Source organism: Hibiscus syriacus, unplaced genomic scaffold (genome assembly GCF_006381635.1).
Source record: "Hibiscus syriacus cultivar Baekdansim isolate YM2019G1 unplaced genomic scaffold, ASM638163v2 tig00000764_pilon, whole genome shotgun sequence".
Classification (NCBI taxonomy): Eukaryota; Viridiplantae; Streptophyta; class Magnoliopsida; order Malvales; family Malvaceae; genus Hibiscus; species Hibiscus syriacus.
The window spans coordinates 1,172,344-1,184,257 of record NW_024061820.1 but is presented as its reverse complement, the minus strand read 5'-3'; the positions used below and the strand labels follow the sequence as shown (position 1 = coordinate 1,184,257).

The 11,914-nt window shown below is 32.2% G+C and overlaps 1 protein-coding gene and 1 pseudogene across 1 annotated transcript; both read left to right on the top strand.

Moving 5' to 3' along the window:
• The first annotated feature begins 3,434 nt into the window (after nt 1-3,434).
• LOC120214862 lies at nt 3,435-5,653 on the top strand (annotated as a pseudogene).
• Nucleotides 5,654-10,627: 4,974 nt separating this feature from the next.
• Nucleotides 10,628-11,276, top strand: LOC120214851 (pectinesterase 31-like). The gene is made up of 3 exons (XM_039212655.1): nt 10,628-10,782; nt 10,866-10,895; nt 11,114-11,276. Exons 1-3 carry the CDS (start codon nt 10,628-10,630, stop codon nt 11,274-11,276), a joined length of 348 nt encoding a protein of 115 aa, XP_039068586.1.
• The last annotated feature ends 638 nt before the right edge of the window (nt 11,277-11,914 follow it).

Here is an 11,914-nt window from a genome sequence, read left to right as displayed (position 1 = left end):
ATCTTCAAACAATGTCATAAAGTTAGAATCTTTGAACAAGACATTCAAGTGTTTCCACCCTATAAAAGTATGCCTAATATTCTCCCTAATTAACCATCTATTCAATGGGATTATCATTTTTTAGCTATGTTTTCCACGTGTCATCGTGTGATCAATTTAATTTTAACTTGATTTTTTAACGTATTTTAACCTCCAACGTTTCATTTTGAGATAAAAGATTCTTTTCATGTATGAAAATTGAGTTTTTTGGATAAATGTTAATTTTATTCATCCAAAAGAACTCTACTATACATCAGTAACACCTATAAGAAACATAAGCCAAAGAAAAGAAAATCTAAGCGCAGAGGAAGGAAAAGCAACCTTAGCACATCCCTTCAACCTCAATTTGACAGTATATTTTATCTGTAGAATAATACACTCAACTTGTCGAGGATTATCCCGTGTAATCTACCATTGCTCTCCTGTCAAATATAGTAAGCTTGAACCCAAATCATCATAGCCACCCAGTTATACATCGACCAATCAACATGACAAGCCCGTAAAACAAAAAATAAAACTTGCCTAGAGAAACTACATTCAACAAAAAGACGATTCTTATTTTCAACACCATAATCACAAAGAACACAATTAGGGCCAATGTGACCCCTCAATGTTGCATACAAGATTTTTGTTGGCAAATGATCAAGGAGAGCTAGTCAAGATATGAACAAGTATTGAGGGAAAGATAGACCTTCCAGATGACTTTGAACTAAGGGACCTTATCTTGCTTGCGCCGACAAACTTCCTAAGCCTTCTTCGCTCGGTAGCCCTCGTCCAAACCACCTATAAGAGCATGGATGATGATGTAGCCCAATTATTGTTATTTTTCAACGGGGTTTACCAAAATGAGCATCCCTTCAAATAACGATTAACACATCTTACTAACTAAGCATATTCATGTAGATAAAATCACTAACATGACATGTCTATATGAACTAAAATGATAATGTAGTAATTTGCACATTAACAAAAATAAAAAATAAAATTAATTACAACCAATTAAATGACACATAACAAGTTAAACCTTAAAGCATGAAATTGAGTTGATGACCTTTTTAACATGAAGTCAAGATAACATCTTTGTTATGTTTCTAAATATATACTATATATCTCCATTAGAAACCACTATAACAAAATCATAATTGTTCCTAAAATAAAATTTTTAAATCATAAAACTTTAATGAGCTTCTCTCTCTCTTCTGCCTTCTTTTTTGTTTTTGTTTTTTTTTGAGTTTGTATCGTTTTTATATATCATATCAACTTTTTCTTCTTTGATTTTCTTTAGCCAGCGGCGACACCGGCTTTGATGCTGGTTACCGACCACCGGTTCTATTTTCTCTTTATTTTTTTTAATAAGAATAATTGTGTCTGTGTTTCACGTTTATTGCTGTCTTCGTGACACGTTTATCTCTGTCTTTGTGATACATTTTTCGATTTTTACTTGGTCATTTGTTCGTTCTTTTATTTATGTTTTCTCAGGGTTGGATTTGACGATGCCACGATTGATCAAGATGAAGCTTATTCGAAATCTTATTGATCTTTCCTAATATGGACATTTAGATTGAATTGCGTTTGTGGATAGTTTCTCACAACGCTCGGCTCTGATCTGCAGTTCTCGGTGGTATTTCAATTGATTAATTCCCTTTTGTGATTCGTATTCCGATGCAATCAGATTTATTCGTATCTATTTTTGTTCAAGCCTCTTGGTTTTTAACATTTTCCATATATGGTCCTTATATGATCTAAAGTGACTAATTTCAATGTTATTGTAAAAGTCCAAATTATGTATTTAGTTTACGATGATAATTATAAATTCTTATTGTAATTTCAAATATTTTCACTTTATAATAATAATAGCAGCTTCTATTAAAAAAAATAGTAATAAAACCTTAATTAAAATACTGAATCGATGACATTAACATAACTTTTATACCGATATTTGTTCAATAAGGTTCATTTAACAAAATATGTATTTAGTTACGATGATATTATAAATTCTTATTGTAATTTCAAATATTTTCACTTTATAATATAATAGCAGCTTCTATTAAAAAAAATAGTATAAACCTTAATTAAAATACTGAATCGATGACATTAACATAACTTTTATACCGATATTTGTTCATAAGGTTCATTTAACAAAAATATAGTATATGTGAGTAATTAACTAAAATGATTATTAATAACATTATTTTAATTTTTATTCAATAAAATAGTATACAACAAAGTTATAATATTTATGTAACCTACATTAAAATAGTATACACCAATTATGTGCTGTTTAATTAATAGGTGTCAAAACATAGCGGTCTTGATAATGATTAGATCTATCAAACCGAACTGTACTTTTAACGCTTATCTTTTCTCGGATCTTCTGTGGCGGATACTAGTCAAACCTTGACTTCGTTTAAATATTAGCCGTTAGATCTTGAAAGTTCCCAAGATGGATGAAACTCCGCAAATTAGCTAACTCCTCCACGCGCACATTGATCCACTCTCAAATCATTTATAACTTTTCCTGGAAAGGAAATAAGTTCGTCTTTATCGGGAAAATGGATTTTTTGGTTATCATAACATAAAACTATGTTTTAACTTCCTTGAATGTCCTTGTCAATTTCATGTTTATGAAATTTACACAAGGCCATTACAGTCCTTTTAGTGTTGATAACGATCACCAAAGGATGGCGAGAGTAGTTTAGGTAAGGATTAACTTATTCTTATTTTAATGACATAAAAAAAAAAACCCTTTAGAAACGGTCAATGCAAGTATATTAAAACATAAAAAAGTGAATATTTAATATCTTTAAATTTTGTTAAAAAATTTCTTGTATTAAACCGAAAAATCTTATTTTAACGAAAAACTTTTCAGATGTATATAAATTATTATTATTTTTTGGGTAAAATAAATTTAGGTCAAGGGTGACTCCCCAGTCCAGGGTCATAGCATATCTAAGACCTAATAGAGATTTATATAGGAATCTACAGAATGTTCATCAAGAGAGTGACACTAGTAGAATTCGAACTTAGTCTTACTAACTCAAATTCTTAAATCTGAATCACTTGTATATTTTAAACATGATTCAAATGACAAATTAGGGTAATACGAATATACAGATTCTAAGTATGGATTTAAAGATGTTTTCTGCTTAAATGTGAGCAGACAGAGTTTATGTTTTAGACGAATCCCAACCTTTGGGATTGTACCAAGCTATTGCTAACCAAACAAAATCAATATTTTCAACTGTTGGATAATCTTATTAACTAAAATTCAATTTGTTTGGCTCATGCCATCCTAATAATTGACCACAGGCCACATTTTTATCATTTTTATTTCGAGTTTCGTTAGATGCATTCGCCAGCTTGATATGAACACAACTTGGATAGGTAATGTTATAATGGAGGTTGTTATTATTCTCTTTTTGTCAAACGAAAATCAAAGTTATTTCACATGGAAACTACTGGGTACTTGAGACATCTCCAAACGGGATAGTTCTGTTATACGACAAACTTAATATACGGTTAAGAAAATATCTTATTGAAAATATTATTTTTTTAATATTTTCGGTAAAGTGTTACCTAAAACATTATTTTTTTTTTACAGTTGTTAACTAATTTCTGATAGAACCTAATATTAACATTTTCGGTAGAAAAAATAATGTTTTAGGTAACACTTTATCGAAAATGTTAAAAAAATAATAATGTTTCTGATAACGTCTTTTCTTAACCGTATATTAAAACTGTGGTACTTGATACATCCCCAAACTACTGCTAATCAAAATCTGTTTTGATTTGTTAATTGACAAGTGATGGTTCCAAAACATTGCATTCGTTTTTGGGGATATTTAAGGACCATATGATAACAAACTAAATCAATGAAAAAACTTTAAGAAAACTTGGTATCTTTTGTTAAAATTGAAAAAAAAAATTAAGTACTTAAAATATTTTTGATAAAAATATTACTTAAATTACATTTTTTTTTTATCAAAATAGATATCTAAGTTATCTTTTTAACTTGGACTTAACAGTTCCTGTTTTGGTTTTAATGACGTTAACACTTGCAAAAAATAAGAGGGTATGAAAGTTGAAACTATCCACAAGTGCCTTACAATCCACGCTTCTTTCCTCCCTTAAAAACCAGTATTTAGGGCCCTCCTCGTTGCTCGCACCGCTTCCTTTCCTTCTCAACACCATTGCCACCTTCTACTTGAAGGTTTTCAGTTCAAATCTTCTCCTCTTTCTTCCTCACTTTTTGGCTTTCTTTCTCTGTTTTCTAATTAAACTGGGTTTCCTTGATTCTCTTCATACAAGGTTTTCAGGTGTTAAAAATGGAAACATATCCAGTTTTAGGAACGAAGATGAACAACTGGAGTTGCCTCCGGGATTTCGATTCCACCCACCGAGAAGAGTTGATAACTCACTACCTTTCCAAGAAAGTTCTCAACACCTTGTACTCTTGTATCGCCATTGGTGAGGTCGATTTGAACAAGTTGTGAGCCTTGGGATTTGCCTCGTAAGTTTCTTAATTCTCTCTACATCTTTCATAACTTTGATTTTGATCCTTTTTTTTAAAATGTTTGCTTCGTGTTTGTTGAAATGACAGGAGAGCTAAAATGGGCGAGCAAGAGTGGTATTTTTTCTGCGTTCGGGACCGGAAATACCCGACTGGTCTGAGAACGAACAGGGCAACCGATGCCGGTTATTGGAAAGCCACGGGCAAAGACAGAGAGATTTTCGAAGGGAAATCACTTGTTGGGATGAAGAAACTTTGGTTTTTTACACAGGGAGAGCACCTAAAGGTGGAAAAACCAATTGGGTCATGCACGAATTCCGTTTAGAAGGCCAATATTCCATTTACAATCTCCCCAAAACAGCTCAGGTTACATAAACAAATCACGTCTCTGTTTTTTTCCTCTGTTATTTAACGATTATCGAGGCTCTTCAATGGTATCTTGATTCATGTTTTTGTTTGCAGAACGAGTGGGTTATTTGTAGAGTATTCCAAAAGAGTCCCAATGTAAAAATACATATTTCAGGTTTGCCTCCATTGATGGATTCGTCACCGAGAACCGTCGCAGCCGGCGAGACGTCAAACGTGACATGCTCTCCGATCCGATGGATGAAGGTGAAGCACCGGAAGAAATGATCGACACTTCCTTTCTACCTTCTTCATCATCAGCAAATTCTCTCCAAAACTCTTCATACACCAACCCCCACCAAATCAACCCGATCATCGGGGGCTTGCAGTACCCGGATTATTTCTGGGTTCAAGATCAGTCTTTATTGAAGATGTTAATCCAAAGTCATGGAGGGGCACGAAGCAGAACCTGAAACCAGAGTTTTCCCAGGATTCAACCGTATCGAATTCGAACCAGGAAAATGATTCAAGATCCTTCATGCTCCGCAGGACCAGTAGACTTCGGTTGCTTCTGGAATTATTGAATTTGAAGATTAAAAACAATCAAGTTTGTAAATAGATTGAAACAACTTCAAGATTCAAGAATTTACTGTCATATAGATTATGTGAATTGATTGACTACTTCAACATTAGTAGGAAAGTAAAGAAAATGAATGTGTTCAAAGTAGTTAAAAACTTTGTTCAAGGTTTTCACTATTATCCCCCAAGGCAGCCTTCATATATTTTATTCGAATTTAGAATCAGTGTTGAATATATATATATAAACGAATATATAATTATTTAAAAAATAAAAATTAAAACAATATACATAAGTTTGATTTGTTTAGTTTGGATGTATCAAATAAATAACCCTGTATCATGTTAATGTTTAGCCTTTTTCTGATAGATCATTTAGCAATAGCAAGTTCCTCATTGATTCATGTTAGGCCACCAACCAAGAGTTCATCATGATTAAGGATAACTGATAATCTGCTCTAAATTCTATAACTCATCCAATATTTGTTTACATTAAATTGTTTATATATAAAACAAATATTACCGGAAAAACCAATAATCACCCAACATAACTGGGTCTAAGACCTCACATGTTCCTTGTCCTTTCTATTCATTATGTGTTCTGTGCTTGTTTTGTAAAGACAATATTAGGCTGTCCAAAATTGAGTTTAGTTTCTAGGTTTAACTTATCAAAATTAATTTTTACATTTTAGAAAAGATTACCTCTTTAATTATAATTTATTATAAGTTAGTACTCATACTTTAATTGTGAGTTAACATTATCCAGTAGACTAGATGCCGTAAGGCAGTCCCACTCTTGTCGGGTATCATGTACTTAAAATTAGACAAATTTAATCATAGAGAGTTATCCTTAACTCAGTTTGCTGATTATCGAATAAATACCTATCTAAAATATGTATACTTGTATATATTTAAATTGCACTTTACATAAATTTATTTACCGATCTTAACGATAAAAGAGAATGTTATTATCTCTAGAGTGTGTGCTTTGTCAGTGACTAGTAAAGATTCTGAACGGATATTAACCTATAATCTTCTCAAACTATTAAAATAATACATTATATATTAAAAAAAATAATTTATTGACATACATGATAATATTCATCAACACAAACACTCTTTTAAAAAACGAATATAAAAGCTAACAAATCCACCAAGGAATAAATATTAGAATTAATAAAGAATAAATTCTCTCGAAGGTCTTCAGTGCAAGCAATCAAAATCATTTTACATGGAATTGACTTCATTATAATAACCAATCCCCCTCGATGTGTTGCTGTCAAAACTTTTCCCCTCTTGAAAGTGATTCAAATAGTGTCATATATATTTTGCAGGGCATTCCACAGTAAGTGACGGCTATTATGAAAACAAACATTGTTTGTCATATATATTTGGAAATTAAATTTGTAATATATGGGCAATAAACGTTATTTTTGTTTTAGTTGGTATTAGATCCCGAAATTAATCATATATACACCTTTTTATGTAGAAATATATTTGTCTACAGATTAATATATGAATTTTTCATGTACGTGCGGCATAAAATTTGTTTTACACACTGTTCATTTTGATGTCATTCGTTCTATTCAAAGCTTATAGAGTTATATTTTAAGGTTTACAATTTAAGGTACGTGGTTGAAGATTTTATAGTATTGGGTTTATAATTTCATAGTTTATGATCCATGACTTAAAACTTAAGATTTTATAATTTAGAATTTAAACTTTGTGATATATGATTTAAAGATTGGAAAGTCTAAAACAAATAAGTTACGTAAAATTTATTTTACATAAGGTTTTTTAAAATTTATGTTTGGACCCTTAACTCCATTTTGTTTGTCTTGGAAAGAACAGTTCATTAGGCTGCGTTTGGTTCACGAAATGTAAGATTACCAGTGAGAATATGATTACTGGCGGGAATAAGATTACTGTGAACGTTGTATTTTGTGTTTTGTTCGTTTAGCAGGAATGTAAGATTACAAGTTTAGCAGGAATGTAAGATTACGATGTTTGGTTAAAGTAATAAAAGATTATTGGAATGTATATTTTACTAAATTGTTCTTATTATATATTTGTTTTTTAACAAGTTGAATTCTACTATCATATTACTATAATTAATTTATATATTTTCTTTAAAATTTTAAATTCATAAAATTTATATAATTTTTTTTACAAAATTGAAAAGATAAATAGGTTTAATGAAATGGTAAAATTTTATTTTAACCCCTGAACTTCATATAAAATTCTAATTATAGACTTTTTTTTGTAAATTTAAAATAGTTTAAGGATAAATTTGTAATTTAACCTTCGTAGATTTTTTTATTCAATGACAGAATGAGAATATTTTTGAAAAAAAAAATTACGGGCAATTTAGTCAAAAACACTGGTAATCCAACAATACCTAAGAGAAGGGGTATTCACATTCTTGGTAATATACCCCAAAATACCACTCTTAGGAATAAAAAATTACCAGGGACTGGAAATGTTTACCAACCAAACGGGAGAATGACATTTCATTCTCACGGTAATCCAATATACCGCCAATCAAACGCCCCCTTAATGTGTTCGTGGTGTTACCTGCTCTATGATATATGGATAGATACGTCTTAGGATTGAGTTATCCATTAATCCAATCGTAGTCAAATTTAAATTAATATTTTAAAATTGAAACGTATATAATTTTTTTAAATATATAACTATTTCAAGGATAATTATTTTATTATTATTTTGAATAAAGGGGTGCGTATTATGGATAAGGTGGTTGGGAATGTGGTTTATTTGGCCTCTTTCTTATTTACATGACAAAAATATTGTTTTTAAAGAAAAATTGTATAAAATATTTCATGCAAAATACATTGAATCTTGTTTGTTAGTATCCCACTTTATCCCATCGTCTTTGTACAAAGGTTAGGCTATCGTCGTCTCTATGAAAGCTGTCGTGTTCCCACTACTTTTGATACGAATGAAAATGAATTACAATGATTGAAATCCAAACTTTACAGTACATTCAACTATTTTGGATAAATGGTTTATCTATTATTTTCCCTGCGCATGATGTTGGGTAATACATATGGTCCACATCTGTAGGGCATGATTAATGATATTCTTCAATTAGGATGACAGTCAAATATAATTTCATGGTTTTTTATCATACCCGTTTCAATTGAGAAGATGATATGTATAAATTGAATGAACAGTAGATAGGTGTGGATGTAAAAATTCAAACCCTTTATGAGTAGTGGAGAGGTGATGAGTTTGAGACCTTATTCACCTCACATCGCACCCGCTCCAATTTAGATGAGGATGTGTACAAAATTAGTTGGCATTGGACGGGTATGGATATAAAAGTCATACTCGATATGATAGTAGGTACATGATGGGTTTAAGATCTTATTTAGCCCATATCTGCCTGTCCTACATATGCCCGTCAACTAATTACTCACCATATGAATTTCGGGTCTTTTATGAATTTAAGTATAATTTAAAAGATTGTTCGATAAATATTAAAATTTTATAGGACATAACTTGTAATTTAATCAAATATTATGGTATAAACTCAATCAATCTTTAATTTATTATATTATACTTGTTAATGAACATGTCTATTTTATGTTTTGTTGTTTATATAATTTGTGAAATTGTTACCATACGGATATGGAAGAGTACATGTAGGTACAATATGAATGGTGAATATCTAGTTATATATTTAGTATGGATGTGCATTTGAGAATTGTCTGTGTAGACGAGTGTGAATTTAAAAATTTTATATGTAATTGTAGATAATGCATAGGTAATAAATAAAGTATTAAATAAATATAAAGATAGAAAAAAATATCCTCATCCGTCCCACCGGACCATCCATTTACCATCCTTACCTCCAATAAAAAAAATAAAACAAAAAAAGTAAGGAAAAGTTAAAAATAAACATAGCTCAAACTTCTGCAACAATATGCTAAAATAAGTCCATAATATTTGTGCTGCCATTTTTCCCGCTTCACTGTCTATTCAATCAATCCTTCACCATTTTTAGCCCTAAAACACACTATAAAACACGACCTTCCTTTTGTTTTTTTGGCAGAAGCATACATACAAAAGAAAAGGTGGTTTTTGTTATCTGGTCAATGGCGGAACCAAGGGTAATTACGGTGTCACAATGCGGCAGCGCCGACTACAAAACGGTACAGGAAGCCGTAGACGCAGTGGAACCGAAAAGCAAGACTCGAACAATCATTAGAGTGGCACCTGGTATTTACAAGCAACCCGTTTTCATTCCCAAGGACAGGCAAATGATCACCATGATCGGTTGCCGAGCTGAGAACACTATTCTTACATGGAACAACACCGCTACTAAAACCGATCATCACCTGTAAATATAGAACCCTTCCTCTTGTTATTCCTTGTCTGATGATTGTTCATTGGGTTTTCTTTTTCCAAGGATGAGAGTGTGATTGGAAAAGGAACGTTTGCTTCTGGGAGTGTGATTGTGGAAGGAAGCGATTTTATTGCTGAAAACATGTCCTTTGAAAATAACGCTCCAGAGGTAAAATCTTAAATTTCTCATTTTTTATGGTTATTTTCAAAGTATATGTGAAAAAGGAGGCATCGTTGACCGGACGGACAGCGGCTGGTGATCAATCTGAGAATGGGAGGAGGAGATGAGCGGCATTTTAGGGTTATAAACATGAAAATGTGGCTAGGGTTTTTAGATACAAAGTGGATATCAGAATATTGGATTATTAACAATGGATTAACGAAATACTTAAGTGGCTCCAATAACCCGATACAAATATTTAAACCCAAATGCTAAAGGTCCAGTTAAGAGACAACTAACTAACTAACTAATTAACTATCCGGCATATGAACATTGGACATAGTTCATATTTCAATAATGTTTTTGTTTCTTACAGGGTTCACACCAAGCTGTGGCAATGAGTATCAGGAGATCGGTGTGCATTCTACAGTTGCAGATTTTGGGCTGGCAGGTACTGATAACCTTCTCATTTTATTTCTCCAGATACATTTAAAAGAACTTTAAAAACAAGATATAAATTCATATCCGATACTCTCATTCGAGTCCAATTAACACAGTATCGCAATGGTTCATGACTAATATATAATACAAGTATAAACCCTCTTTACCTGCACAAGGGAAGACAATACATGAGGGATTGCTATATCGAAGGAAACGTGGACTACATTTTCGGAAACAGTACGGCTCTCTTTGAACATTGTCATCTCCATTGCAAGCCACCTGGTTTTGTCACCGCCCACAAACGTGGCACTACCGAGGAAACCACCGCTTACGTGTTTCTGAGGTCCATAATCCTTAAACACCCTATTACAAAGGCTACTTTACTTGCATCATTTAGCATATGAACAAATTGTGACATGGATGCAGGTGTGTGTTAACCGGAAACGGAGAGACGGGGTATGCATACCTAGGAGGCCATGGGACCCTTTGGAAGGGTGCTCTTTGCCTACACTTTCATTGATAACTGCATCAAAAAGGAAGGTTGGAATAACTGGGAAGATCCTGAAAAGGAGAAGAGCGCTTGCTATATTTCCTTGCATCAAAAAATTTTGACCGTGCACAACAGATTCTGAAAGATGAACCCAGAATGTAAATGGTTCGTATTGAAACTGCAGATGTTTCGGACCAGGATCTCATAGGAATGAAAGGGTGGCGTGGTCCAAAGAGCTGAACGACCAAGAAGCAGAAGAGTTCCTTGTGCATAAATTCATCGACACCGATCCAGAAAAATCTTGGCTTTGTCAGAAAATGGGCCACAGAGTCCCAGTTAATGCCTAGAACTCACTGCCCAAGCTTGCATGAGTTGGATAATAAATGCTTTGGTGGGGTTTTGCCCTTTATATATTAATATAAAACCTTCCTTTGCTGCCATTTTAAGCATAGTCTTAAAGGGCGTTAGGAACATTACCCAATGCTTTGCTTAGCATTGAATATCTCTGTTTTGACCAACTTTATCTTAATCGTTGTTCCCAATAAAGTTGAAGTTTTTTCGTCCATGTTATCCAAATTTTACATTTTTCTTAAACCATACACGTTATTCACTTTTCGTAGTCTTACAATAACTTATTTGCATATTCATCGGCTGAAATGCAGGACTTGTTTAAAATTTGATTAATAATCTAACACAGAAAGGATTATTGCAAACAAACTGATATAAAATCATCTATACAATTATTAAAATGAAGAACAAATATCCAAATCTCATTTAATGAAATGCCCTGAGCTAATTAAAAATGAACTTGGTTAACTGACTTACCCTTCCCCTTGCTGTTCTCTAACAACTTGTTTGTAGCTTCCAACTTTAATGAAGGCTTAAGGGATTATAGAGTTTAAAAATGAGAAAATCTATCTTCTATACCTTGTACTTTCGAAATTCTCTAAACAAATTACACTCATTTCCAATTAATTATCAAAAG